Source organism: Pyrenophora tritici-repentis, chromosome 1 (assembly GCF_003171515.1).
Source record: "Pyrenophora tritici-repentis strain M4 chromosome 1, whole genome shotgun sequence".
Taxonomy (NCBI): domain Eukaryota; kingdom Fungi; phylum Ascomycota; class Dothideomycetes; order Pleosporales; family Pleosporaceae; genus Pyrenophora; species Pyrenophora tritici-repentis.
In genome coordinates, this window is record NC_089390.1 from 4,421,389 (window position 1) to 4,446,735 (window position 25,347).

The window sequence follows — 25,347 nt, forward strand, 5'->3', positions numbered from 1 at the left end:
CCTAGATTGTGTTAGTAATCGCGGGACTTATAGGATAGGAGGGTAAGGCTGTGTGGAACTATAGGTAAAAAGAAGAGTAAGATGATAAGCTGTTGCCGGCTGTAGAGCGTGGTGGCGAGCCGTGTCGGCTACATCTAAAGTCTACAGCTGGAGCGTAGGGCTCTGTACAGCGGCATGGCTACAGGACAACTTACAGTCTTGTGCGAGTGAGATTGAAACCTGTGGTGGCTATCAAGAGAGCGATCTTCAGTGTCTTCAGTGTGGAGGCTGACAAGAGCAGAAGATGTTGGAGGAAAGCAGAGACGCGGGATGTAGGAGTTATCTTATGAAGTAGAAGTGAAGGTGAACTCTAAGCGAGGGTGGACCACAGGTTTACCTACTCTTCTTCCCCGCACTTGCGCCGCTTGTGTGGGCAACCCTTAAGAAGCAAAGTGAAGTTGCACATCTACACGGCGCAATACCTGGTGAAGCCGTGTGAGCTAGAAAGGACTATCCACTGCCTACGGCTCTTGGAAAATGCGAGGAACGGGTTGAGGTAAACTTGAAATATGTGGAGGATGTTGACATGGAAATAGACACTTCGGACAAATTGTTCGAGGCCCTTGGAACAGACGATAGCTCGATCGCAGCCTGCGCATACTCTCTAGAGATTGTCCTCGCACTTGAACGCAACGCAACTACGCTCATAGCACATCGGCACAACCGAGCATTACTCACCTAATACGTCATCTCAAAATCTCGATAGCTGTTGCCTGGCATATTCCAGAAAATGCGAATGTGTCTATCTACATGGTCATGACCTGCATACCCAGATCTCAACCCTTCAGCTTCTTCCCATCCCACTCCCTCTTCCCCTTGCCTTCAGCCTTGTGTCGTTTTGCTTCCTCCCGCGGATCAATAACAAGCAGTTCCTCTTCATTCTTCCGTTTCCACTCAAGATCTTTGCCTAACCTATCCTTTGCAAAAGTGAGAGAATGCGACATCCACCCAGCATCGTCATCCGACTCTTCTTCCTCTTGCTTGTCCCAGGCTTTACACGACTGACAACCTACTATGAAATGCAAGTCACACGCACCCTCCTCGTCGTCCGCTCCGTTTGCATCGCCACTGGCGTTGCCATTTGTGCTGTCTTCTGGTAGTGCTGGGGTCTCCATCTTCGAGGCTGCTGCCGGTTCTGCAGAATCGAGTTTTGACTTGAACTTTGAAAGAATATCCAATGCTGACTGTTCGTCCTTTGCGTTTCCCCCTGCACCTCGCTTTCGCCCCCTTGTGGTAGTCGAAGATACCATGGCTTCTAATAACGACTTCTTCTTAGTAGGTCCTGTGTCTTGAATTGCCGTATTGCGCTTCATCGACGCCTTGAGGTCTGCAATTTGTTGGTTTACGCGGTCGAGCTTTGCGCGCTTTTCCGACTCTGGCGATAGTTCTCTTGGAGGTGTGCGAGCTTTCGGCTTGGGCGATGGTTCTGCGTCGACTTTGGGGACGGGTTTGGGCGATGGGGATCTTGGTGGTGATTTCCTCGAAGGCTTGCGGATGGGTATGGCTATGTCTGGCTTGGGCGCTTTTATTACGGGCTTTTCGTCTCCTGCACTAACAAGCTTGGTGTTAAACTTGGGCTTCTTCGCAACTGGGGCAGCCTCGGCGTCGGCTGCATCGTCTCCAAAGCTGAGCACATTCTTGCCAGCCTTCCTCTTCGGCTTCTTGACCTTCTTTGTCTCTTCCATTCGCGCAGGCGCCTGGACTCTCTTAACCATGTCCTCGAATGGGTTGATGATGATCTCAGCCCCCGTGACTCTGGACGGGTACATTGGCTGGTCTTCGCTTCCTTCCCGTATCTCGGCCTCAGCCATCTTCATCAGATTGTAAATGGTGTCGCCTGCTATCCTTCCAAACATAGTGTTCTTGTCCTGCAATTCTGGCGTCGCGGCCAGAGTGAAAAAGAACTGACTGCCATTGTCATCTTTTTTGCCCGTATTTGCCATACCCAGCAGTCCTCTCCTGGTGTACTTGAGCCGGCTATGAAACTCATCCGCAAAAGGCTCGCCATCATAACTGCTCTCTCCACCCTGTCCAGTTCCGGTCGGATCTCCTCCCTGCAGGATAAAGCCTTTGACTAGGCGGTGAAACACGGTGTTATCGTAATAACCATCGAGACATAGCTGCAGAAAGTTGCGCGAAGTAATAGGCGTCTGCTTGGCGAAGAGCTCAATTTCAAGGTCGCCCGCGGTGGTGTGAAGGACGACTTTGGCGGTCGGATTCGGCTCGAGATTGTACGTCGAACTCATGGTCGCGGTCGGAAATGCCCAAGTGAATGCACGGTAATATGCGCCGTGAATGCTCGTGGCCGCGCTCGTCGCGTGAGATGGTGTCGCGAAAAAGTTGACCACTGAGCGATGAGATGTACCGCACGGGCCCCCACCAGCCTTGACGCGACGTCATCTTCGCCCTCAACCTTTCCTACCCCAGCAACCTTCGTACGGTTATTTGCATCCTCACCCCTCGCACGATCATGCAGACAGGTTGCACATAACGTCGCATTTACTCGCAATCGTGCTTACTACGCCATCTACCCGTGCATCTGCTATCAGATCAGCTTGGCTTTTGGCACCATGTTGCCCTACATCAACGCACGTACGTGGAAGTTAACCAAGCTGTCGTCTTGTATACTAATACTATGAAGCATTTGAATATGTGGCCAATATTCTTGGAAACTCTACAGATGAGCGTAAGCTACCATGACTAAATTTACGTACCCCTGCTTACTGACGGACCACATAGTGAAGCTCATCTTCACCTTCTACCTGTCCTACCCCTTGGCTGCTGTCCTGAAAAGGATACCTGACAAGGAACCATGGAAGAAAAACATGTTCGTAATCGGGTAAGTCAAATCATACCATACCCGTAGAATGCCGTTTTAATGATCCAAGTGTGTCACTGTTCTACCTCGTCGGGCTTTTTGACATGTGGAGTGGACTGCGGACCATCCTCATCAGTGCTGGTGGTGCCTATCTCATCTCGTCCCGGATTCACTCCCCATACATGCCGTGGATAGGTTTCGTCTTCCTCATGGGCCACATGTCGGTCAATCACATCTATCGGCAGGCCGTTAACGACCCGTCTGCCTTGGACATCACAGGAGCTCAGATGGTACTGGTTATGAAGCTTACCGCCTTTTGCTGGAACGTGCAAGATGGTCGCCTCCCTGATTCCGAACTCACTGATGTTCAACAAGAACACGCTATCCGAACCATGCCCAGCCTTCTTGACTACACCGGCTATGTCTTCTTCTTCCCAGCTCTCATGGCAGGCCCAGCCTTTGACTACTCTGAGTACAGCAACTACATCACCACGACCATGTTCACTCTACCGCCGGGCACTGATCCATCCAAAGCACCTCCAACGCGTAAGAAGCGTAAGATTCCTCGAAGCGGTATGCCGGCTGCCATCAAGGGCGCTTATGGAACTCTTTGGCTCGTCGCTTTCATCAAATTCTCCAGCTGGTATTACCCCGCCTTCTATCTTGGCGATGATTACATGCAGTACAACTTTTTCCGCAGGATCTGGCAGCTGTACATGCTTGGTCTCACCACTCGCATGAAGTATTACGCTGTCTGGAGCTTGTCGGAAGGATCGTGCATCCTGTCCGGTATTGGCTACAATGGAATTGACCCAAAGACCAACCGCCCAAGATGGGATCGCCTCACCAACATCAAGCCCCTTGAAATTGAGAGAGCGCAAAACGCCCGCGCCTATCTTGGATTCTGGAACATCAACACGAACCAATGGCTCAAAAATTACATGTACCTGCGTGTGACGCCAAAGGGCAAGAAACCTGGCTTTAGAGCCACACTGGCGACCTTTGTAACCAGCGCTTTTTGGCACGGCTTCTATCCCGGCTACTACCTAGCATTTGTACTCGCGGCTTTTGTGCAAACTGCCGCAAAGAGTAAGTGGCCTATTACGCTGAGACATATGTAATACTGACACGACATAGACGGCCGTCGCTTAATCCGCCCACTTTTCATGACACCAGACGGCAAAGCACCGCTTCCATCTAAGAAATACTACGACATGTTTACCGTCTTTCTCACGCAAACTGTGTTTGCGTACGTTGTCGCGCCATTTATCCTGCTCGGTTTCTCCGACACGATCAAAATTTGGTCACGCGTCTACTTCTACACTCTTATTGGCGTGGCCGGATCCTTTGCACTGTTCTCACGCTCCTTCCCTTTCCGAAAGCAGCTCGTTCAGCTTCAATCTGCTCGTGCGTCACCCGCAGCTCCTACGTATGACGACCCCGCAATTGAAAAGGCAGCACGTGAGGAAATTCGGAGAGAACGACTTGCTAGGACAAAATCAACCGATAGTTTTAGCAGCGCAAAGATGCCTCTCCACGGTATCGCTGACGACCCCGAAGCTGAGATTGATGAAATCGTCGCAGAAGTAAAGGCAGAGATCGAGCAGAGGAAGAGAAGGGGTAGTGTGATGCAAGGCTTCGACCTGAAGAAGGCTGTGCAAGAGAAGTTGAACCAGTTTAACAAGAAGACCTAGGGTATTCTTGCATTGTGAGCCAGTCAAGACAAAACTATATGCCATGTTATAGGTAAGGATGAGTCCGCGGATGCCGAAGCCGCCTATATAAATAGTCTTATTGCATACGCAGTCAAAACAAGCGTGTCGGAGTCGTCCCGAACCCTCGTGGTAACACCCGGAGTCTTGCCGGATCATTGTGCACGTACTATATGCCGCCCCCGTCAGGATCCCGGGCATATAATATCCTCCGGTCAAACAACCAGTCTTAGGCGTTAGCGACGTCACAAGTCATGGCCTGAGAGAAACTAACAGTAGCTTCACGTGGTTAATGTAGCGCAAACTCTATTTTCGTGGCAGCGCAATATAGTGCCGGGTTTTTCTCACCGAGCCGCATGGTTCAGCGCCCAACGAACGCCCCGTCGAAAAGACTTCTGTCACGGGCAGCCACATTGGACGGCGCATTTGAAACTACTTGCTAATGTATGAACGTTAGCATCTAGAAGCATCCTCGTTGCACATAATACGAGTCGAGCTCCGGCTGAGATACGAGAGGATAGATCGGCCGAAGATCGATCGTTAATCCTCCCGTGTGGTCTGAGACTTCCTCGGTGGCGATCCGCAAGGAGCACCGGCCGCTCCGCCCGCGCATTCAACTCATTCTACTTTCCACCTCCCCCCTTCATCAGCTTGCATCACCTTTACTGCCTAGTCATCCCCGATGGCCCGGTCCCTGGAAGAGGCAACCTTGCGACGTACGGTACGCATGAAGATGTTTTCTCCTCTGTGCACACCTTGGCTGCCTTTCACGGTTGAAGCTCCGTCCAATGGCCGTCTTTTGCGAAAACATGATCACCCATTTGGTGCACGAGGTCTGCGCTCGGGAGCGAGGACGGATGCAGTTCTGAACATGTACTAACCCACGCCCATGCCACCCAACCAGCGGGAATCATTGCTCCTAGTGCATTCATTCCAAACGCGCCATGTCGCGTGTCAGAGCATCTGTCAAGCATCCCATCTCTAGTAATTCTCCTTTATGACCCAACCACGGCGAACACCGATATAGCGTGCATTTAGCTTGTGGGTATTGAGAGCATTGTGTACGCGAGTCCAGCGTGGATCTTGCAAAGACGGCTTCGCCCCCTCCCGCAACCTACATTCTTTGTTTTTCTTCTCCCCATCTGTGCGTGGATGCCGATTACGTATGACTGCATACTTCTTTCGGTTACTAATAACGAGTGACCCTCCGGATTGACCTGGTTTGACATGGCCGTGCCTGACAATGGGCCAGTGATTGTTGGTGTGACTTGGTGGTTGACCATTGCTTGTGGTGGATTTTTGGGAACGAGGATATATGCGAAATTGAGTCGCAAGCAAGGCCTTTGGTGGGATGACCATATCCTAATAGTATCATGGGTAAGACTTGCAGTTGAATACGCATTGGCGTTGATTCTAACTCGAGTGTAACAGGTCCTCCTCCTTGCCCAATGTGTCATGACCCAAGCAGGACAATTAATGGGCTTCGGAAAACGCACCTCTGATATTCCAGTCGAGAACCTCGTCACCATTGCCTTGGGCAGCTCCATTGCAGCCTCGATTTCTTGCTTCGCCTCAACACTTTCCAAAATCTCTTTCGGTGTTACTCTCCTCCGACTTACCACCGGCTACGTGCGCGCATTTGTGTGGTTCTGCATAATCACACTATTCCTTATCATGATACCCAGCTCAATGAGCACTTGGATCGCATGCAGGCCCGCTGCGAAAGCGTGGAATAGTTCCATTGAAGGAACATGTTGGGATCCGAGTCGAACAGTCAACTATGGCATTTTCAACGCTGCTTGGTGTGCCGCGGCTGACTTTGCGCTTGCCCTATTGCCATGGTACCTAATTTGGGGTTTACAACTGCGACTACGTGAGAAGATTGGCGTGGGTATTGCCATGAGTATGGGTGTTCTGTACGTATACCGTCCATTATCGTTTCCGATCATCCTATGCGACCTAAAGATGATTGCGAGACCAAAGCCATCCACAATCGCTAACAACCTCCCAGCTCGGGCGTTTGCGCAATCGCAAAAGGTGTCTACGTAATCCAACTCCGTCAACAAGACTTCTCCTACAATGGCAAAGAACTCACAATATGGACCACCGTCGAAACCGCCACCGCCATAATCGCAGCCTCCATCCCCGTCCTCCGCGTCTTCCTCAAAGAAACAATCTCCTCCTACCGCCCCCACACGCACTCCACCGCCTGCAGCATCCCCTTATCACGCCTACACCAGAGCCAACACTCCACCACCACCACAAGCGTACATGCCTCGAGCGCACACAAAAAAGAATCCAGGTGGACTATAATGCAGGACAATGACAGTTCCAGCCAACGCGGCATTCTGGACGAGGAAATGGGCCTTAGAAGTCCAGGGCGAACATTACATTCACGGGGAGGTGATGATTTGGGAATCATGCAGACGAGTACTGTTACCGTTACTATTGAAAGCGATGCCGTGCCCGCGAGTAAAGAACGTTCTTTCTTCGATTTCTCCCGGTAGTGTTGCTAGGGAAGTTTTAGGTAATTCACCTATAACTTGAACACGAATAGTTATACAAGTTTCATCTATGTTTATATTCTTTTCAATGCACTATGCAGCCAAAAATCAAATATCTATCCCCCGCCAAGCAGTGACATCTACATCACCTAGCCAAGTGCCCACCCCATCCCCACAGCCAAGCCTAAGCCCACGCAATACCTAACCGCATCCACCCCCTCGTATCGAAATCAACCCCAGACTCCGACGATCCAACCGTAAGCACCAACCGTCCCGGAACGAGGCCTATCCACAGCGCCTACCCCCGTTTCCGTCCTATACCCCGAGTTGATCGCTGAAAGGTGACATTTCAACCTTCCTTTTCAGGTAATTGATCAACTAGTATACCGAACCATGACAGCGGTAGATGCGGTCGTGGAATAGACACTCTGGTGATATGAAATTCGTGGTATACTAGTGTAAGAGGCCACTGTAGTCGCTAGACACGCCTGTCAGGCTCTTGAGTATACTGTACAAGTGTTTCATAGAACATAGGTGTAGGTGTGGAAATACCTCGCATGCGGCTTCGATACGATGGCGATGCGGGCGGGGTTTACTAGGAAGGAAGGAAGGAGGGAGCAGCGGCGGCGGCTAGCTGTTACTGGTAGGCGGGGCCGTGGTGTTGATGCGGGAAGGGCACGTGTGGGGTTGCGGGGAGGGGGGAGATGGTTAGATGGGGTAGGTATGACTGTGTGTAGAAGCTTGATGGTGGTTTGAGCGGGTGGTTGGTTTTGGCTGGTGCTGGTGCTGGTTGTGTCAGTTGTGGGATTTGCGTACATGGGGTTGGTTATTTTGGGCTGTGAACGTACTGTTTGTTTATTTTGGGTCTTTTTGACGAAGCTCTCCGGAGCTTTTCGCATCCTACTTCTCTTTCTCCTCTGGGGTTGTGAGTGTGTTGGTAGATTGGGGGTAGTTTTCGCTGTGCTAGACGGCTAGTTGTAGGGTCTTGAGTGATGCGATAGCGGTGATGATGGCGAGGGCGTGGAAGAGGATGTGAATGGCCAATGTATTTTCGTCGCTCTCATTTGACTGCATGTTAAGTTTTGAGGTAAGGCGTCGGGAAGATGGAGATGCATCGTCTTCTGTAAAGTGGACATGATGGCCGGGGTTTTCGTTACCGGAGACGGAGACGAAAGACAACATGGTGACGTAGCCAAAGAGTAAAGAACGTAAATCGACGACAAGAAGAAAAATGATAACAAGTGCTGTTCCACCCGGACCCAACCGCCTTCTTGTACAAACCCCTATGATGAGGATACCATGCAAAAAGCCGCCAAAACGCATTTCTACGCAATCAAACCTCATTTCATCATCTTACCTCCATCCCCATCTCATAAGCCATGTCAAACTCCACTCCCGCGACATATAATCTGCCTATCCCATCTACCGTTCCACACATACAAGACACCCATGCCACGTCACGCACGACAAGAACCTATGATACAATACCCCCCTCCCTCCCCCGAAAAAAAAAACACAATCCCGCGCGCAGCCTATGCGCCAAGGCAGATCTAACGTGTAAGCGCGATGAAACAAGCGGCATTTCTGAGTCCTGACTAACTACAACGTCAGCACGCGCAACCTGCTGTAAATTCAAACTCACGATGCACAGGCACAGGTAACCAACAAAGCCGTTCGGTGTCAGCGTCAGCGTTAAGACAAGAAGAACGAAGGAATAAGCATGACCAGCGCGCAATATCGCAATACTTTCTCTCTGTCAAACTACATCTTTTTCCATCGCGAAAGGGAAAAAGAAAATCATGTTAATCCGTCCGTACGTTGATTACGTAACTCCATGCGCGATCCGTCCGTCTGCATCCGCGCAAGGTGGCTAAGTTAACCTACACGAAGCGGTCTCCTATCCGACTACATCCACGCGTGGCTATTGATAACATGGTAGATGGTGAGAAAAACACTGTAGCGACGTTTCGCACAGCCACAGCCACAGCCATCGTAAGAACCATAGGTAAGCAAAAACGGCCGTTCATTGTGCTGCGCCGCATCACCTCCTGCGCTCTAGAACCCCACCCTATGTATGCATGCTTTGTAACACACGCATCAGCCTCCCGCATATGCATCCCATCCGTGCCTAGTAGATAACCTCCCCTGGGATAATCCCGTGCAGCCGTGCACCCAAGAGACCCAAGATACCAACCCGTGCACGCTAGATATCGCCAGATATTATAACTAGCGCTTATTGCTTACACAACACCTTGGCACAACCTCCGCCCGCATGCGTGGGCACGGATGTATGGACGCATGGACATATACGAAATAGGCAAGTCAATGCGGGACCCTGTCGCGCTAGGTTGGTGGACGGAAGCGGGTTAGAAAGGAATGGTGAAGATCGAGACGTGGTTTGTCATATTTTTGGATGGATGGATGGAAAAGGCAGGTTTGAGGACGGTGTCATTGTAGGCCAGATGCCGAGGAGGTGATTCGATAGTTTGATAGATGAATTCTTGTTTGCTTGTCTGTCTGGCCAGCTGGCTGGCTGTCAGATGCGTTGATATCTGGACATCTAGACGACGACGATGCTTGGCATTGACTTCAATTCTCATCACCTTCGTCCGTCCATCACCCGTCGTTATCTTTGCGTGAACCGGGTAGGATAGAAAACCCGGCTTGTGGAACCCCATGTACATAACCCCCATGTGCGTTATCTCACTATCTCCAGTACGGTATCTCAGTTATCTCGAGTATCTCGCTCGCTTGTACCTAGTATCTTCCATCCTTCCCATTCCGCAGCTACCGAATACGGGCTTAGTGCGAGATACGTAGAGATACGGTACGGTGGTGGGCTGGTGGGCACACGTAAGTTCGCCGGATGACTCGGGACCGGGTTCTAGGTTATTTGTGGATTGGGGTTGGTTTTGTATTGCGTGCATTAGGGTTCGGGTCTGGCAAGGGAGGAAGGAGGATGTGGGCAGGGAAGGAGCTTATCGCCATGGTAAAGGGTCAAGTGTGAAGGTTCGTGCCCACGCGTCTGGTTTCCGGATGGTGAAGTCTGACTTTGGATTTCATAATGACAAGGTAAAAATGTATTATACCACTCTATCTATCTCTATACCTAACCCAATCCCCTCCAATCCCGTAACCCCAACTACTGCACAGCCTTCAAACACTCATCCACCACAGCCGCAACCTGCAAACACTCCTCATCACGCATCTTATTCGTAAAAACCTGTACGGAAAGCGGCGCACCATGGCTAGCCTTGGGATGATAATCCGGCCCATTCTGTCCCGGTCTCATAACCAAGGGTTGGGCGTCAAGCGTAGCGTCAGCCTTGCCAAACGGCAGCACAGCAGCAGGGTAATCGAGGACATTGAGAAACAGAGTGTAAGGTGGGAGACCATACGTGTCATGAGGAATGGCCGTGTTCTGAGCTGAAGGCCCGATGACGGCGTCGAGTCTTTGGTTTTTCCAGATTTTACGCCAGTTGTCTTGGATTAGCTCGCGCTTTACGTTTAGCGCGGCAATGTGTTGCATAGTGCCTTGAGGGATTGCGGCGATGTCGTCGAGGAAGGTGGATTTGAAGTTGTGGTATGCGCCCATGGATTGCTCGACTGAGCGGACGGTGGGCTCGTGGCCGTCGTGTAGGAACTCCATGCCTGTGTGGTCGAGCATGAAGAAGCCAAAGGCTACTGCCAAACTATCGGCGACTTGGGCTTGGTCGGCGGAGATGGGGACGATCTCGTGGCCCTGGACTGCGAGAGCTTTGGCTGCTGAGGCTAGTGCGCGCTTGACTGGTGGGTGCAACGGGAACGCAGGGTCCTCGGCCACGAGCCCCAGTCTAAGCTTCGGTGCTGGCTTCGGTAATTCTCGCCAGGGGATGTCCAGCGCAGTGGGGTCGTAGAGGGCTGGTCTGACCGACATGACGGATTTGCAAAGGAGGTCCAGAGCAGGCATGTCATTTGCTAGCGGCCCGGCTGACGGGTTGAAGAAGATGTTGCCAGGGAGTGAAGGGTTCTGCTGACCTCCGTCAGGTACACGTGCGGTTGTCGGCTTGAAACCATATGTGCCGCAGCAGAGTGCTGGAATACGGATAGAGCCTGCGATGTCTGTTCCGATACCCAGCGGTGATCCTCGGAAGCCAACAAGGGCGCCTTCGCCACCGCTCGAACCTCCCGCTGTAAGCGTGGTGTTGTGCGGGTTCAGTGTGCGACCAAAGACGTTGTTCTCCGAGTCAGCCGTCTATACTACGTTAGTACTTGTGCATGGGCTATCCGGAATTGGATTGAACATACCATCAACGTTTGGGGAAGGTTGGTCTTGACATAGATGACCGCTCCCAAGTCAAGCAGAATGTCGACGAGTGGTGAGTTCTCAGTGTCATTGGGATGGTCTAGAAATGAGACATATCCAATGGTAGACGCCGAGCCCTTGATCTTGAACCCGTCCTTGACACTGACAGGCAAGCCATGGAGTGGACCTACGATACGTCCCTGGGCACGTTCGTTATCAAGAAAGCGGGCCCGTTCCTGTGCTTCGGTAAAGTACGTTTCCGTAAGGCATGACAGCTAGAACCGGATTAGCCATGTATATGTGTATGACGTTAATCAAAGTGACGCACGAGTTGCTGTGCTAGAGCCGCACGTTTAGAAAACGCCACCGTGACCTCGAGGGCCGACAAGTCGCCCTTTGCCAAAAGCGTGAGAAGTTCAGTGACAGTATATTTCTCCGTAATGTCTAGTTCCTTGTCGGTCATGACACCCGACTTGCGCGGTATCTCGAAGGTATTGGTGGCATGCTCGGACAAGGGAAACTGTAGAGCATCGGTAACCGAGGCTGGAAGGAGCCAGTCCTTTGGTATCTTTTCGCGAGCAGCCTGCTGCTTCGCCGCAACTTTCGTCTCCCAGGAAGAAGTAGACGCCATGATGTTTTCGGTTCAAGTGATAAGGATAGATGGTGAGTGAGGAGTGCTGGAGACTATTGGATGCATCGAATGCAGCCATATATGTACCCTGGTAGCAGCGAGGAAGACCTCGGGATCCCATCTCGGTACCCATTAAAGGCAGTTTCATGCGGGGTCATCCGTCGAGAATTTTTCAGGATAACCAGGTCGGAGGTTGTGGTTTGAGGTGTTGTCGCCCGTCGGCGTCGAAGCGCACACGTTTCCAGGACCGACCGCCGGGCGTATTTCGTGTTCTGATGCTCAACGGCAAGTCACTAGTGGCACACTACCCCGTGCCAAGCCGGTCAATTCGTAGTCGTCTGATTTGTTCGCTTTAGTTCGACCTCAGCTGGCCGAAGGGATGTACGGCATTCCCAGGAAATTAAATCATCTTGTGCGATTGCTATCCTATATTAGTAGCATAGCCACTTATTCGGTGAAATACCGTCTTTAGGGCGCTTTGCACGCTCCTCTGAATGGGCTCATTTGCGCCGTGGGTTGTCGCTGATCGCGAGTTTCCCCAGACGCGGTAGATAGCACGGTCCAGGCTGCGGAAGGTGGTAATGTGCGGAGAAATTGCGACCCTGTATCGTCGTATGTATATATACACTGGCACACTCCAGTTGTTTTGACGCCAGGTCCATCCACCCAAGCTTCATGCCTGTGGTAGTCGACAAATTCATTGCTTCATCTCTTCGAACCGACGCATTTGTTTGCAAGTATGAGCGATAGCATGAGCATTCGCAGGGAGGAGGACCCGGCCTTCTGGGCGCCGGGTACTGTTACACTGGAGCAGGGTGAGTTGGTCGAGCCTGATATCGTCTTCGTGGCGTGCTAATGTTTCGCAGTCAACTCAGTGACATCAGGAGAGCTGATGCTCCACCCGGAGCCCAGCTCCGACCCCGACGACCCGTTGAACTGGAGCACGATGCGAAAGCTGATCAACTTTTCCATGGTCGGATCCTTCGTTCTCTGGACTTTTGTCCAGCTCCAGGTCGGACCAACAGCATGGGGACCCATGATGTCGCAACTTCATCTCTCAATCGACCAACTGAACCAGGGCAACGCCATGGTGGCTACCGGACTCGCTGTCGGCTGCATTTTGTTTGTGCCCTTTGTGCACAAGTACGGAAGACGCCCTCTCTATGTCATGAGCTCAGCGATGCAGTTGGCTTCAGTCATCTGGCAAGCCAAGACAAACACCTACGGCGATCTGATGGGTGCCAGCACCATTAGCGGACTTGGAGGAGCTGTGGGTGAGGCCATTGTCCAAATCACCATCGCCGACGTCTTCTTCGTACACCAGCATGGAACCATGAACGCATGGTACCTGATCTTTACATCTGTGGGTGCTACTCTCGGACCGGTCGCCTCCGGCTTCATTGTGCAGAACCAAGGCTGGAGATGGACTTGGTGGTATTGCACCATCTTCCTGTCCATCAATCTTTTCCTGGTCATCTTCTTCTTCGAAGAGTCCAAGTACGTGCCTGTAATCCAGGGTCATAGCGTGCACCACACGACTACTGAAACAGAGACACCGAAGAATGACCGCGCCGACGATTTTGAGCTAGACAAGAAAGCCCGCCGCGAGCAGCACGCTAGCGAACTCCAAAGACTCGAGTCTAGAATCGACCCGACTCTGCCTAGGAAGACGTACCGCCAGCGCATGGCCCTTTACACAAAGTCTGAAGGCACAATCATCCACCATTTCTACCAGCCAGTTATCATCTTGTTCACATTTCCAGCAGCTACCTACGCAGCGTTGACTTATGGTATGCTTTTGGCATGTCTGGCTCTGATGAGTTCGATGAGTGCCACCTACATGCTTCAGCCACCTTACAATTTCGGACCATCCGGCGTTGGACTCATCAACCTTGCCCCTTTCACTGGTTCGGCTATCGGATTCTTTGTCGGCGGTCCTATGAACGACTTGTCCATCAAGTATCTTGCAAAGCGCAACAAGGGTATTTACGAGCCTGAGATGCGATTATGGGTAGGCCTTGCAGCAGCAATTCTGCTACCGGCCGGTCTCATCATTTTCGGCGTTGGTCTGCAAAAGGTATTTTTAAATTTCTCTCCTATTCGATTCATCTCACTAACCATCTTTGGCAGGGCATGCATTACATGGTTATTTGCGTCGGCTTTGCCCTCTTTGGCTTCTGCTTCGTTTTCGCCAGCGGTGTCGCTCTCTCTTACACAACGGATTGCTACCAGGAGATTCTCGGTGATGTGATGATTGGAGTCACTTTTGTGCGAAACGTCTTCTCCGTCGTCATCCTCTTCGCGCTCACCCCATGGATCAAGAGGAATGGCATTCAGAATGTGTGTCTTATAACGGCAGGCGTTTGCTTTGTAGTCCTTTTATTTCCCGTTCCCTTGCTCATCTGGGGCAAGCGCATTCGCATCGCAACGGCGCAAAAGTACAGGCACATGGCGCTTCTTCAGCCATCTCATCGAACTGTAGAGAACTAGCAGAGCCAGCTCTGTGTTCTCTGTGCTATTACTCTCAAACGTCTTTTATTTGGGGCATGTCGCAGATTGCATCATTGGGGGAGGCGGGGAATGATGTCGCACCAATGTATCTTATCCTCACAATCTCTCATAGACCAAAATGCAGTCAACTGCTGTCTGACCCTTGCTCTGTATTCGCTCGAGAACTCAATGGCATCCTCAACCATGTCCATTACAACCTGACGCTTCGCCCGACTGTCGAGCTCAAAGCAAGCAACCATGAAGTTGGCCCTGACAAAGGGCACTGTGCGCTGGGTGTACTCAAGCGTAAGACGCAGTTCATCGATAATCGCATCCGCCAGAAGGGACCCTTTTGCCGTCTCGGTCCCATAGGGATGACGTAGTCGGTGTATGATTAGGAGCAGCGACCAACGATAGACCTTTGCTTGGCCCAACAGGCTGACCACCTCTTCTTGTAGGAAGCGGGTGGCGTAGCCGTCCGGGAGTGTTGGCGTCCACTCGTCCACGGCACGCTCTATCTTGTCCAGAGCCCGTGCAATGTCCCCGAGATTGGGGTTCTCTTCATGGCACAGTGCGTGGCTGACGACACAGATGTCGTGCATATGCACTAGCAATGGTGAGGAGATGCCGAGATAGCGGTCCACGAAGCCCTCGGGTCGTTGAACCAGGAAACGCAGGGTTGGTAACTCTGCCCGCAGCATGCATTCGTCAGCGTCCTCATGAATGAGACAGATGACGAAGGCGTGTGAATCAGAATCAAGCTCCAACGATTGATGGTAGACGGGCTTGATGATGCTGAGGGAGTGCTGAGTAATGGTAAAGGCGGATCCGGTTATGTGTAGTGCAAACGTGATGGCGCTGATGGCAACGACGAGAATGATGGGAAGGTCACCAGGAGACATCTTGGTGACTGAGCGGAGCGTGGACACGGCAGATGCTGCGCGTCTATGGCCGATGAGTTGATCTTCCGGATATGGTTCCGGCGAGTATTCGCTGGTCAGAAGAGCCGCGGTGGCAATCAACGCGTCCTGGATCCATGGTGAGGCGTCGTAAAGATGACGCGCGACAGCCTTGTGGTGGGCCAGGCGGAAGCTCGGAGCGATGAGGAATTGTTCAATACGCGGTCGGCCCTGTGAGATGCACGTGATGAGGTGCATCTCCCGCTCGCTGAGGCCCGCCAGTATCGAAGGCGATCTGACGAGAGAGACGAGCTCCACGCGGGGAGTGTGTGGAGAAGGCGCGGGGGTTATTTCTCCTGCCGAGTATGCGGGGGATGACGCGCAAGGGCTGGCTTCGCTACGGATCCAACGTCCCCGACGTGTAGTCGTATCCTCAGTGCGCGGGTATCGTGGTTTGCGACCGGCAGTTCCGACGGGCCTCAGGGTTTGGCATGGCTTCTGGAGTCGATGGCACCGTTCGCAGCTGTCCTGGCTAGGGATCCGGCGACACTTCTCTTTCACCGCATGGCACCTGTCGCACGCTCGTCTAGTCTTTGACCGGTCCATTGCAGACGATCCAAGGCGGGCCGTAGTGGGTTCATTACTGGACATTTGGCAGTGTTGCAAAGACCAGCTGTCAGCTAATCGGTGCGAAACACCGGCGGATTGCTGAGTAACCACCGGAACACGTGCCATCCGAGCCGATTACCTCGGGGGGAGGGGAGCTTGGATTAAGTTTACGCGGTAGGTGCACGGGACAGAATATGGGTGATGGGATAGAGGGCGCTGGATGGATTACAACATTTGATTTGCGTCGTCTTATCGTGTACATGTGAAATCTAACAGGATGATCTGCACATGTCTATACCAATTAGTCAAAGGCTAACTTAGTGGGCATGGTCCTCGCCGCATCCACAATCTAGGCCAAAGTCGCGTCGTGCCTGCTTTGCCTGCTCCTGCCAGGGCTGCAACTTAATCTCCCGCCTTGGCTTCCGCTCCCACGCTCGCTGGCTGAGAGCCCCCTTTTCATTCAATTCAACGAGTGCATCCAACCAAGCCGCAAGCCTGTATCCAGCTTTGGCAAGCTGCTTGGTGACGACGGGAATCACGGAATTATAGTACGCCCCTGACAGTTCTTGAGCGAAGACGGCATCGGGACCATTGGGAATGACGGTGCTGCAGACGAAAGCGTTGGTGTCCCGCGCCCATGTCATGGAGCTGTTGATAGCATCTGTCGCCTTCAAACCTGCCAGCCACTGCTTGCTCTCCGCCATGAACTTTCCCTTCTTGACCTCCGCCGTAAGGTTGTTCGACAATGCGAGTGCAGTGGCCTGTGAGAAGGCCCCATACGCCTTTTGTGGAATAGCTGTATCCCAGATGGAATGAAGGTTTGTTGAGACGCCGTTGAAGGTGACGTTGATAAGGTTGCCCCCCACCGCAAGATTCTCGACGTGTAGCGGTTGGTGCATGTCGCCGACAAAGTGAATGATCCACTTTAGGGCTTTTTGCTGCTCGGTGGACCCGACTGAGCTTTGAAAGGCGCGGCTAGAGTAGTTGGCAAGGGCGGATACAATGCAGCCTTCTTCTGGACAATCCCGATCAAAGTCCACGTTGCAGCTTTCCGGTGGATTGTCCAGCGCATCAAGATAGTGGTAGACGGCGGAGAATTGGCCTCCCTTCTCACTGCGGTAGCTATCAGCCCACGTGGCAACGTTGGCTAGATACGCAGACGAACTGTCGCCCAAGAGGTCTTGAGCGAATTTGGCAGTCTTGTTCGAGACAAAGTTTTGTGCCATGTAGGCGACTGCTGTATGGCCCAGCGAGCCCCAAGCGGAGGCATATGGGGCGGCTGCAAGTAGTGTAAGGAGAGACTTGGAAACAGCCATCTTGATATTTTGGAACTCTCCAGAAGATTGCTTGTTATGGTACTGGCAGAGATTGTAGGTAGGCAGGGCTGGATCCAAGAGCATGTCAGCTTATAAGCATTACAGTGCCTAGCTACCATGATGTGATGAACCAATTATTTCGTAAAACCCGGGCATGTCCGTCCTCGCCACGATGCTTGGTTACGATCTTGTACAGGTCGCGGAGATATTAGCCCAAATAGGAAGGTGCTAGACCCAGAAAGGTAGGTGCTTGGCGGCAATCTGTGGCTTCAGCCCCAGGTATAGAGCACGCTGTGGCATTGATTGGACCTGAACGATACCATAGACCGGAGATGACAATCAGAAGAGGATGCTGGTTGAAGAAGAATTTTGCAATTGTCTAGTGCAATAGATGACTGGCTAATGCAGGCTGACAATAATCCATAGACAGCTAGGGTATCACAAATAATGAGTCGCCAAACTCCAGATGTAAATGCACTTGTCCTTTATTCGGTTCACTGAGCAGGCGCAGTCTCGACCGGGTCATTGTGGTCGACATCCATAGGTACCTCGTCCTCTGTTTGCTCTTCCACAGGAGCTGGACGTCCTTGAATCAGGCGAATCCACCAGGCGGGAGGGTCGAGAGGGCTGTGGTTGTTGTGCAGCGGCGGGTAGATGTCGTTGAAGTAGTACCAAACTGCCGGTATTAGTACGAGTTAAAAAGAGCGGGAACTGCGGGGTCTTACTGTGGCCAACGACGATGCCGCACATCTCATCTTTGGGCACGGTGCCATGCATGATGAGCGAAAATGCCAACAGCACCCAAGGAAGGTACGGCGCCTTGAAGACGAGCAAGCCTAGGAAGCTGAGCATGGTATCCGGGTTCTTTCTGCTCCAGATGTAGATGAGGGTGCTTGATAGGGCCGAGCCGAGGAAAGCCATGGAAAACATGGGTGCGATGCAGAGGAGGAGCGTGGAGGCGAATGTGAGGAGCCAGGCAAAGTGTGCTGTGGAGCGACCAGACGACTCCTCGAGGAGTCGCGCATAGCGCTGGAGGAAGAATATGTGGTAGAGAAGGTCGAGACTGAGGGGACCGAAGTAGAAGAAGGTTGTGAGTAATCGCCAGTACTACCCTGAGTCAGCCGCCAGTCCATCCATGACTACATCGACTGTACATACCTGGCTCTTGAAGAAGACTGTCCGAACGCTGTAGAACAGCTGGAAGGGTGAAATGATGTGACATTGCACCAACACACTAGCACTCAACGCCGCCGTCATCCACCACCGAGTACAGATGGGCATCTCGTAGAACCACTGCTCGAGTGGAAAGCCGCCAACCCCTCCCATCATGCCATCCCCGCCTTGAAGTACGTTTGCCATGTTGATGCGCTGCCGGTGTGCGCCGGGACGGATATAGGTTGATGCTATAACAGAGTCGGTTGGATTAGGGTGTCAAGGCGAACATGTAGTCAATCAATGTTGAACCTCAGTATATTCAGCCAAGGGGACAGGTGTCGGCTCAGCAAGCGTAGTGACGCCGGCGGACAGTGAGCGTTGCCATGTGGCTACTGGCTACGTAACTTGTCCGATGTAGCGCCAAGGCGCTAGTCTAATCTAATCAGTTTGCGGTTCGTGGGTCGCCCTTCCCGCCAGCGTGAAAGACAAGGTCCAAGCTCCTGCCCTTTGCGACCAGCCACATTCATTCCCAACCCCTCGAGCGCAAAAGATAGAACAGCAATACTCGAGGCTAAGAATGCGCCCGTGCCTTATCCGACTCTAGCACCCCGCTCCTCATCATCATCATCATCATCATCGCCTATCCCTGAAATCCACCGCATCCGCTTGAACCTATTCATAATTTACTTGGTTGTTTGACGCGCCCAAGTCGAGCCACTCCACGCGCAATACACGCGTCGCGCTTCTTCGCGCCTGTTTGTCTCACTTGATTTGTTTGATCAACTCTACGCATTGCGCCATCTCCACAAACCAGAATTGTAATGGCACCAAAATCGCCAGCGAGGCGCAATAAGGCGCGTCCATCGCGGGGTGGAAGAGTGAGCGTCGGAAGCAGAAAGGAATCCGGGAAGCGACGTACGTGGTTGAGTTGAAATTGGAACCCGTCTTGCAGCTTGACTGACACATGACAGTTGGACAGCCAGGCCCTGCTCCAGACCGCGCGAAGAAGCGGTACAAGCCCGGTACAGTCGCGCTCCGTGAAATCAAACGATACCAGAAGACGACAGATCTGCTCCTTCTCAAACTACCATTTCAGCGACTCGTAAGCACCGCCATTGTCGCATTAGGCTCCACCACCATAACTCCATGCTGACCCTCGGATAGGTGCGTGAAATCGCCCAATCCGTCACAACCGAAGACGGTCCCAATCGATGGCAAAGTCAGGCCATCATGGCACTCCAAGAAGCCACCGAAGCTTTCCTTGTCAACCTTTTCCACGATGCAAATCTCTGTGCCATTCACGCCAAGCGCGTCACTATCCAACAAAAGGACATACAGCTCGCGCGTCGCCTGCGCGCAGCATGGGGTGCGCCGGTTTGATCGAGGCAGGTTTCGCGTGTTGGCAGATACCCATTCTTTACTTCCATTGGACTCGCTGTTGAACGAGGAGGCTACGTGTATTTGCTTTGCTGGTCCGCTTTGGATGCAAGTCTTCATATCGTCTTTGGGTGGACGAGTAGACGTGATTGGCGTTTCAGGGCGCTTGAATTTGTTGGCAGACATATCTGCTACCTGTTATTTTTTGGTTTTATTGTTTTTGATCTGCATGACTCTGTTCAGTGCGAGGTTGTTGAGTCTGGAGTTGGAGCAAATCGCACACGAGGCCGTGTTAGATGCCGATGCTGAAATATTCAAAGGTTCCAATCCAACTATCGATGCACACATGCGGTCGTGTCCTGTGCAAAATTAGCCCATCTTTGGTCCGACGGTGATGACGCACAATGACCCGCGCGGTTAGAGCTATATGTTGAACCGAGTACAGTTCAGACGGGACCTCGGAATATGTCCTTATCTTATCATCGGCAACCTCACACCTTCCATATCCGCCTCCAGGTACAATGCTCGTATTTCACTCAACTGGTAAACCATCATGCAAAACCCCATGTAATTCAGGTATCTAGATGACGAAAAGCCTCCTTGGCAGCCTTGGCTATGCATCTTCTCCACCCGTAAGCACCTCGCTACAAAGCACTACATCGTCACCGACAGTGGGTTTGCGCGGGTAGACATGTACGCTTAGCTCAACAAGGAAGCTCAGGCTCTCAATGTCTGTAGATCCAATCATGTCCCCGCGCCCGGTGAGAGCACCACGGTTCCATGCCTCGTAGTTTAAAGAGAGCGTCCGCTACTTTGACACGATGTACAGTTCCAGGGACCTCCCGCAAACTGCGCAGCTGCTTTCATCGTCTCGTCACCATGGTCCTAGCCAGGCTTTCGTTGCTGGGAACAGTCGGTCTTTTGAGCGGCCTTGTCAATGCCCAATTCCCTCCGAAACCAGAGGATGTGACCGTTCTAGAGTCGAAGCTGGAAGAGGGCGTGAGGGTTTCGTACAAAGAGGTATGCTAGCTTTCCTGGACACGATTGTTTCCCAAACTCACCCGTCAACAGACCAACCTCTGCGAAACTACAGAAGGTGTTCGCAGTTTCTCCGGCTATGTTCATCTTCCTGCTGGAGCGCTCGCAGACCTCGGCGTCCAAAACCAGACATATGAGATCAACACGCACTTTTGGTTTTTCGAGTCAAGAAAAGATCCTGCAAACGCACCCCTGTCAATATGGATGAATGGTAAGCTGCTCATTCAAGGCTTCGATGCTCGACGCTGACATGAGACGAGGTGGGCCTGGTTCCAGTTCCATGCTCGGGCTTCTACGCGAAAACGGGCCTTGCCATGTCGGTTCCGACTCCAACAGCACCTATCTCAATGAGTGGTCGTGGAATAATGAGGGTATGCATACTCATATCCCAAGCTTCGCGACTTGTTCTGACAAACACAGTCAACATGCTATATCTTGATCAGCCGGTGCAGGTTGGACTGAGCTACGACAAATTGGTCAACATCACCAGTGACCTCTCTACCGGACAAGTGAAAGTTGTAGACTTCACAAACGGATCCGTCCCGGAACAGAATAACACCTTTTATGTCGGCACGTACCCTAGCCAAAACTCCAATCTCACCACTCGCGGCACAGAGAACTCTGCACGAGCGCTGTGGAACTTTGCCCAGGTCTGGTTCCAAGAGTTTCCCGAACATAAGCCCAACGATGACAGGATCTCTATTTCAACCGAGTCGTACGGAGGACGCTACGGACCTGCTTTTGCTGCCTACTTCCAGGAACAGAACGACAAGATCAAGAACGGAACTTGGACTGAAGTTGGACAGACCCATATTCTTCATCTTGATACACTGCTCATCATCAATGGCTGTATCGACCGCTACGTTCAATGGCCAGGCTACCCCATGATGGCGTACAACAACACATATGGTATCAAGGCCATCAATGAGTCTCGTTACGAGGAAGCACTCAACAACCTCTACCGCCCCAGCGGCTGCCTTTCGCAAATCGAAAACTGCCGTAACCTGAGTCTCATATACGACCCCACCAACCAAGGTTTCAACACCACAGTCAACAAAGTATGCCAAGCAGCCGAAACATTTTGTTCCACAACAATCCGCGACCCCTACTTCGACACAGACGTAAACTACTACGACATCTCCGCGCCCGGCACAGCATCCTTCCCGCGCCCATACTACCAAGGTTTCCTAAGCCAACCTCACGTCCAACAAGCCCTCGGCGTCCCCCTCAACTGGACGCAATCCAATTCCGCCGTCTCAACCGCCTTCCGCGCCATCGGCGACTACCCCCGCCCCGGCTGGAAAGAAGATTTAGGCTACTTATTAGAATCCGGAATTAAAGTAACGCTCGTCTACGGCGACAGAGACTACGCTTGTAACTGGTACGGCGGTGAACTCCTCTCCCTCGCCATCCCTTACGATAACACGACCGCCTTCGCCGCCGCGGGATACGCCCCCGTCATCGTAAACGAGACTTACATTGGCGGCCAGGTGCGTCAATATGGTAATTTATCTTTTACCCGCGTGTATGAAGCTGGTCATGAGGTTCCTGCGTACCAACCCGAGACTGCGTATAAGATTTTTACTCGCGCGCTGTTTAATCGCGACATCGCCACTGGCAACGTTTCCACAGCCGTGAATCCTGCGTACGCTACTGATGGGCCGAGTAGTGTGGCAAATATTACAAACGAGCCTATTGTTGATGAGGGCGCGCAGTGTTATGTGCTTGATCCTGATACTTGTACTGAGGAGCAGTATGAATCTGTCGTTAATGGGTCGGCACTGGTGAGAAATTGGATTGTTGTGGATGCTAATACTACGTATTTGTTTCCGGAGCTGGGGGATAATGGGGGTTATTAAGACGGGGGTTTGGGGTAGGGTTGGTAGAGGGGTAGTTAGTGGGGCTTGACGTGGGTATCAAGATACTATGTGATTGTTCTAGATAGAGATAGTATAACTTACCTACCCGCCTCTAATCAATAAAACACCAATGATCGCACTTGTACAGCTTGCGGTAGAGACTCGCGTTGCTTTCCCACATACTTTTGATATCTTGGCACTACTTTCCATCTTCGGTAGGATTGACACTAAGAGTTCAGCTCATATGCTATAACCACTTGCAACATCTCCATCACCCACACTTCTCTTTATCCGCCCCTACCCTCCTCATCGACACGGAGTTCAATAAAACGGCTTATGCTCGGATGGAAATGTGTACCTGTGACGTCATGACTTACCCCATCCACTAGTAATTGCTTCTTCGCATACGTGAACCGTGAAACGAAAACACTCTCCCCTCGCCTTACTTACCTCCCCCCTCCACCCTCCACCCACCGCTTCTCTCTCCCTCCCACAACCCAAAATGTCTAAACCCCAAACCACACTCACACCCTTCCAAACCCATCTCCTTTTCTTCTCCACCTCAGCCCCCCGACCGCGTCTAACCCTCACCTCCGCCCTCCTCGCCAGCCTGAACCTCGGCCTCAACCTCCCCCTCGCCATCCTCCTCAGCCTCTCCCTCCGCATCCTGTACGCACCTTACCCATTCTTCTGGTCACGCATATACATCGACGAGATACCGCCTTCCCTCCACCGTACACAGCTCAGTTCGGCCGTGCTGGCGAGCGGGAAAACGGGGTGGACGTGCTCGGAGCTGCTGGGGCTGTTGGAACAGTCCGGGGAGGAAGGGGGCAAGGGGGTTGGGGGTGCGAAGGGCTGGATAAACCACAAAATCAATCAAGGGCATATAATAGGTTTTTGGACCATGGCCGCGAATTCAAGGACAAATGTTATGAGAAGAGAGGATGTAGAGAGGTTTCAACAAGGGGGTTGGGAGACTGCTGTTGCGGAGAGGAGGAGGGGGAGGGGTGATGTGCTGCCGGTTTGGAGGGGGGGACCAGGTTGGGTGGGCGGGCATGCGTGGGTTGTGAAGAGGGGGTTTGGGGTGCAGGTTTATGAGTGTGGGAGGAAGGTGGAGTAGGTAGGTAGGTGGAGAGGTTAGGCGCTGCGAATGTTGGGCGGATAAGAGGTTTGAGATGGGTGTGCGTGGTTTCGGAGAAGTGTCGTTTTCTGCATTGGGCTTGTTTGTAACTGTTCAGCGTGGTTGTTACAGAGTTTGCTCTTGGTATCGTACCGTACCCGTCTCACTCTTCCGCTGCGGGAGCAGCCTAGCTCCGGGGTGGACGGAGAGCCGCTTATAGAGCTTTCCGCTTGTGTATAAATCACTTACTAAGATGTATGTAAACAGATAATCCTTAGTCCTACATACTCTAGTCGCAATACGTATTTCCAATCGACAGGCAAAATCGCCAGAAAAACGGTGCCCAGCCGGTCTGGCCCGTTATCAGACGCAAGGCGTTGGCAGGGTTCGCGTTAATAATCTGCCGAGATTCGGCAGACCCGCTTTTCGTCTTTGCTCTGACGTAGCTGTAGGGCAATTCCGCGCTCACGTAACATGGTGCTGAAGATTGTTCATCCTGATTCCTTTAGACTGGCGATGATGGGATGCATGAAAGAAAATATGCTGCTGCTATGTATCTTCAAACTACTATTCACGTCAGGCTGACGCTGTGTTCGGCTGTCTCTCATCGTAAGGTGCTGCTCTTCCTTGTACCATCTGTTTCCGGACGCGCATCGAAAGTTGAGTAGTGGCGTTACTCATCTATCAACGGCACAACCTCGGAGCGATACTTTCTTGAAAGCGAAAAAGAATATCTACCCTAGACGACGGTGCATGCTGCAGATTTTGTATCCTGTGAATCTGGTACTTTTTCTTTAAGTAAAAAAACCTCCTCCCCCGCGACTATCATAACGACAGGCAACCCCGACCATGGAAAATCCACCGGGCTCCCATGAGCCAAAGCTCGACAGGCAGTCAACGGACTCTTCTTCACCAGAGCGCGATTCCGATCAAGACATACTTGACGGCAATATGGACCGCCAGCATTCCACGCATCATGAAAAGCAGCAAGATGATCTTGAGCTCGCAAAGACGAAATCCATAGCGGAAACCATGTCCCCCATGCGCGAGTTTCTCTTCGTAGGACTACTGTGTTCGGCGCAAATGGTCACACAAATAGGCCTTTGTAGCGTCTTGACCATCCTCCACATAATCGGGTCCGATCTTGGCATCACTGACCCGGGCGTTCTCGCATGGTTGATAGCAGGGTATTCGCTGACGGTTGGTACGTTTATCCTGCTGTCTGGTCGATGCGGGGATGTCTTCGGTTACAAGAACATGATCGTCGTGGGATACGTTTGGTTCGCCATCTGGAATGTGGTGGCGGGCTGTAGTGTGTATCTCGAGGGAAATGGTGGACAGGTTCTGTTTATCTTTTCTAGAGTCATGGGGGGTATTGGGCCAGCGATTCTGCTACCTAATGCGCTTGGTTTGCTGGGCGCGACGTACAATGAAGGGGGGAAGAAGGATATGGTTTTTTCACTGTTTGGAGCGTGTGCACCTGGTAAATTCGTTT

General features: G+C 52.1%; 12 protein-coding genes across 12 annotated transcripts; 6 read left to right on the forward strand and 6 right to left on the reverse strand.

Annotated features, from left to right (window-relative positions):
- Nucleotides 1-815: 815 nt before the first annotated feature.
- PtrM4_017440 (PpiB, Peptidyl-prolyl cis-trans isomerase (rotamase)) lies at nucleotides 816-2,285 on the reverse strand (the record flags this gene model as incomplete). The annotated part of the gene is made up of 1 exon (XM_001931622.2): nucleotides 816-2,285. One exon carries the CDS (start codon nucleotides 2,283-2,285, stop codon nucleotides 816-818), a length of 1,470 nt encoding a protein of 489 aa, XP_001931657.1.
- Nucleotides 2,286-2,609: 324 nt separating this feature from the next.
- Nucleotides 2,610-2,882, forward strand: PtrM4_017450 (uncharacterized protein; the record flags this gene model as incomplete). Its single annotated transcript, XM_066103281.1, has 3 exons — nucleotides 2,610-2,631; nucleotides 2,681-2,725; nucleotides 2,779-2,882. The coding sequence occupies 3 exons, from the start codon at nucleotides 2,610-2,612 to the stop codon at nucleotides 2,880-2,882; spliced, it is 171 nt and encodes a 56-aa protein (XP_065965483.1).
- Nucleotides 2,883-2,961: 79 nt separating this feature from the next.
- PtrM4_017460 (membrane protein) lies at nucleotides 2,962-4,551 on the forward strand (the record flags this gene model as incomplete). Its single annotated transcript, XM_066103282.1, has 2 exons — nucleotides 2,962-3,946; nucleotides 3,995-4,551. 2 exons carry the CDS (start codon nucleotides 2,962-2,964, stop codon nucleotides 4,549-4,551), a joined length of 1,542 nt encoding a protein of 513 aa, XP_065965484.1.
- A 1,245-nt stretch (nucleotides 4,552-5,796) lies between these two features.
- PtrM4_017470 (DUF3824 multi-domain protein) lies at nucleotides 5,797-7,076 on the forward strand (the record flags this gene model as incomplete). Its single annotated transcript, XM_001931624.1, has 3 exons — nucleotides 5,797-5,946; nucleotides 6,001-6,485; nucleotides 6,581-7,076. The coding sequence occupies 3 exons, from the start codon at nucleotides 5,797-5,799 to the stop codon at nucleotides 7,074-7,076; spliced, it is 1,131 nt and encodes a 376-aa protein (XP_001931659.1).
- Nucleotides 7,077-8,036: 960 nt separating this feature from the next.
- Nucleotides 8,037-8,255, reverse strand: PtrM4_017480 (uncharacterized protein; the record flags this gene model as incomplete). Its single annotated transcript, XM_066103283.1, has 1 exon — nucleotides 8,037-8,255. One exon carries the CDS (start codon nucleotides 8,253-8,255, stop codon nucleotides 8,037-8,039), a length of 219 nt encoding a protein of 72 aa, XP_065965485.1.
- Nucleotides 8,256-10,215: 1,960 nt separating this feature from the next.
- On the reverse strand, nucleotides 10,216-11,989 carry PtrM4_017490 (Amidase domain containing protein; the record flags this gene model as incomplete). Its single annotated transcript, XM_066103284.1, has 3 exons — nucleotides 10,216-11,307; nucleotides 11,361-11,633; nucleotides 11,687-11,989. The coding sequence occupies 3 exons, from the start codon at nucleotides 11,987-11,989 to the stop codon at nucleotides 10,216-10,218; spliced, it is 1,668 nt and encodes a 555-aa protein (XP_065965486.1).
- Nucleotides 11,990-12,728: 739 nt separating this feature from the next.
- PtrM4_017500 (ProP, Permease major facilitator superfamily) lies at nucleotides 12,729-14,479 on the forward strand (the record flags this gene model as incomplete). Its single annotated transcript, XM_001931626.1, has 3 exons — nucleotides 12,729-12,804; nucleotides 12,856-14,066; nucleotides 14,120-14,479. 3 exons carry the CDS (start codon nucleotides 12,729-12,731, stop codon nucleotides 14,477-14,479), a joined length of 1,647 nt encoding a protein of 548 aa, XP_001931661.1.
- A 71-nt stretch (nucleotides 14,480-14,550) lies between these two features.
- Nucleotides 14,551-16,113, reverse strand: PtrM4_017510 (Fungal-trans-2 domain containing protein; the record flags this gene model as incomplete). Its single annotated transcript, XM_001931627.2, has 1 exon — nucleotides 14,551-16,113. One exon carries the CDS (start codon nucleotides 16,111-16,113, stop codon nucleotides 14,551-14,553), a length of 1,563 nt encoding a protein of 520 aa, XP_001931662.2.
- Nucleotides 16,114-16,304: 191 nt separating this feature from the next.
- PtrM4_017520 (nuclease PA3) lies at nucleotides 16,305-17,387 on the reverse strand (the record flags this gene model as incomplete). The annotated part of the gene is made up of 1 exon (XM_001931628.2): nucleotides 16,305-17,387. One exon carries the CDS (start codon nucleotides 17,385-17,387, stop codon nucleotides 16,305-16,307), a length of 1,083 nt encoding a protein of 360 aa, XP_001931663.2.
- A 410-nt stretch (nucleotides 17,388-17,797) lies between these two features.
- On the reverse strand, nucleotides 17,798-18,662 carry PtrM4_017530 (putative er-associated proteolytic system protein; the record flags this gene model as incomplete). The annotated part of the gene is made up of 3 exons (XM_001931629.2): nucleotides 17,798-17,979; nucleotides 18,029-18,410; nucleotides 18,462-18,662. 3 exons carry the CDS (start codon nucleotides 18,660-18,662, stop codon nucleotides 17,798-17,800), a joined length of 765 nt encoding a protein of 254 aa, XP_001931664.1.
- Nucleotides 18,663-19,279: 617 nt separating this feature from the next.
- Nucleotides 19,280-19,838, forward strand: PtrM4_017540 (HHT1, Histones H3 and H4; the record flags this gene model as incomplete). Its single annotated transcript, XM_001931630.2, has 3 exons — nucleotides 19,280-19,373; nucleotides 19,430-19,560; nucleotides 19,623-19,838. 3 exons carry the CDS (start codon nucleotides 19,280-19,282, stop codon nucleotides 19,836-19,838), a joined length of 441 nt encoding a protein of 146 aa, XP_001931665.1.
- An 876-nt stretch (nucleotides 19,839-20,714) lies between these two features.
- PtrM4_017550 (Carboxypeptidase C (cathepsin A)) lies at nucleotides 20,715-22,732 on the forward strand (the record flags this gene model as incomplete). Its single annotated transcript, XM_066103285.1, has 4 exons — nucleotides 20,715-20,855; nucleotides 20,907-21,084; nucleotides 21,134-21,244; nucleotides 21,294-22,732. 4 exons carry the CDS (start codon nucleotides 20,715-20,717, stop codon nucleotides 22,730-22,732), a joined length of 1,869 nt encoding a protein of 622 aa, XP_065965487.1.
- Between the last annotated feature and the right edge of the window lie 2,615 nt (nucleotides 22,733-25,347).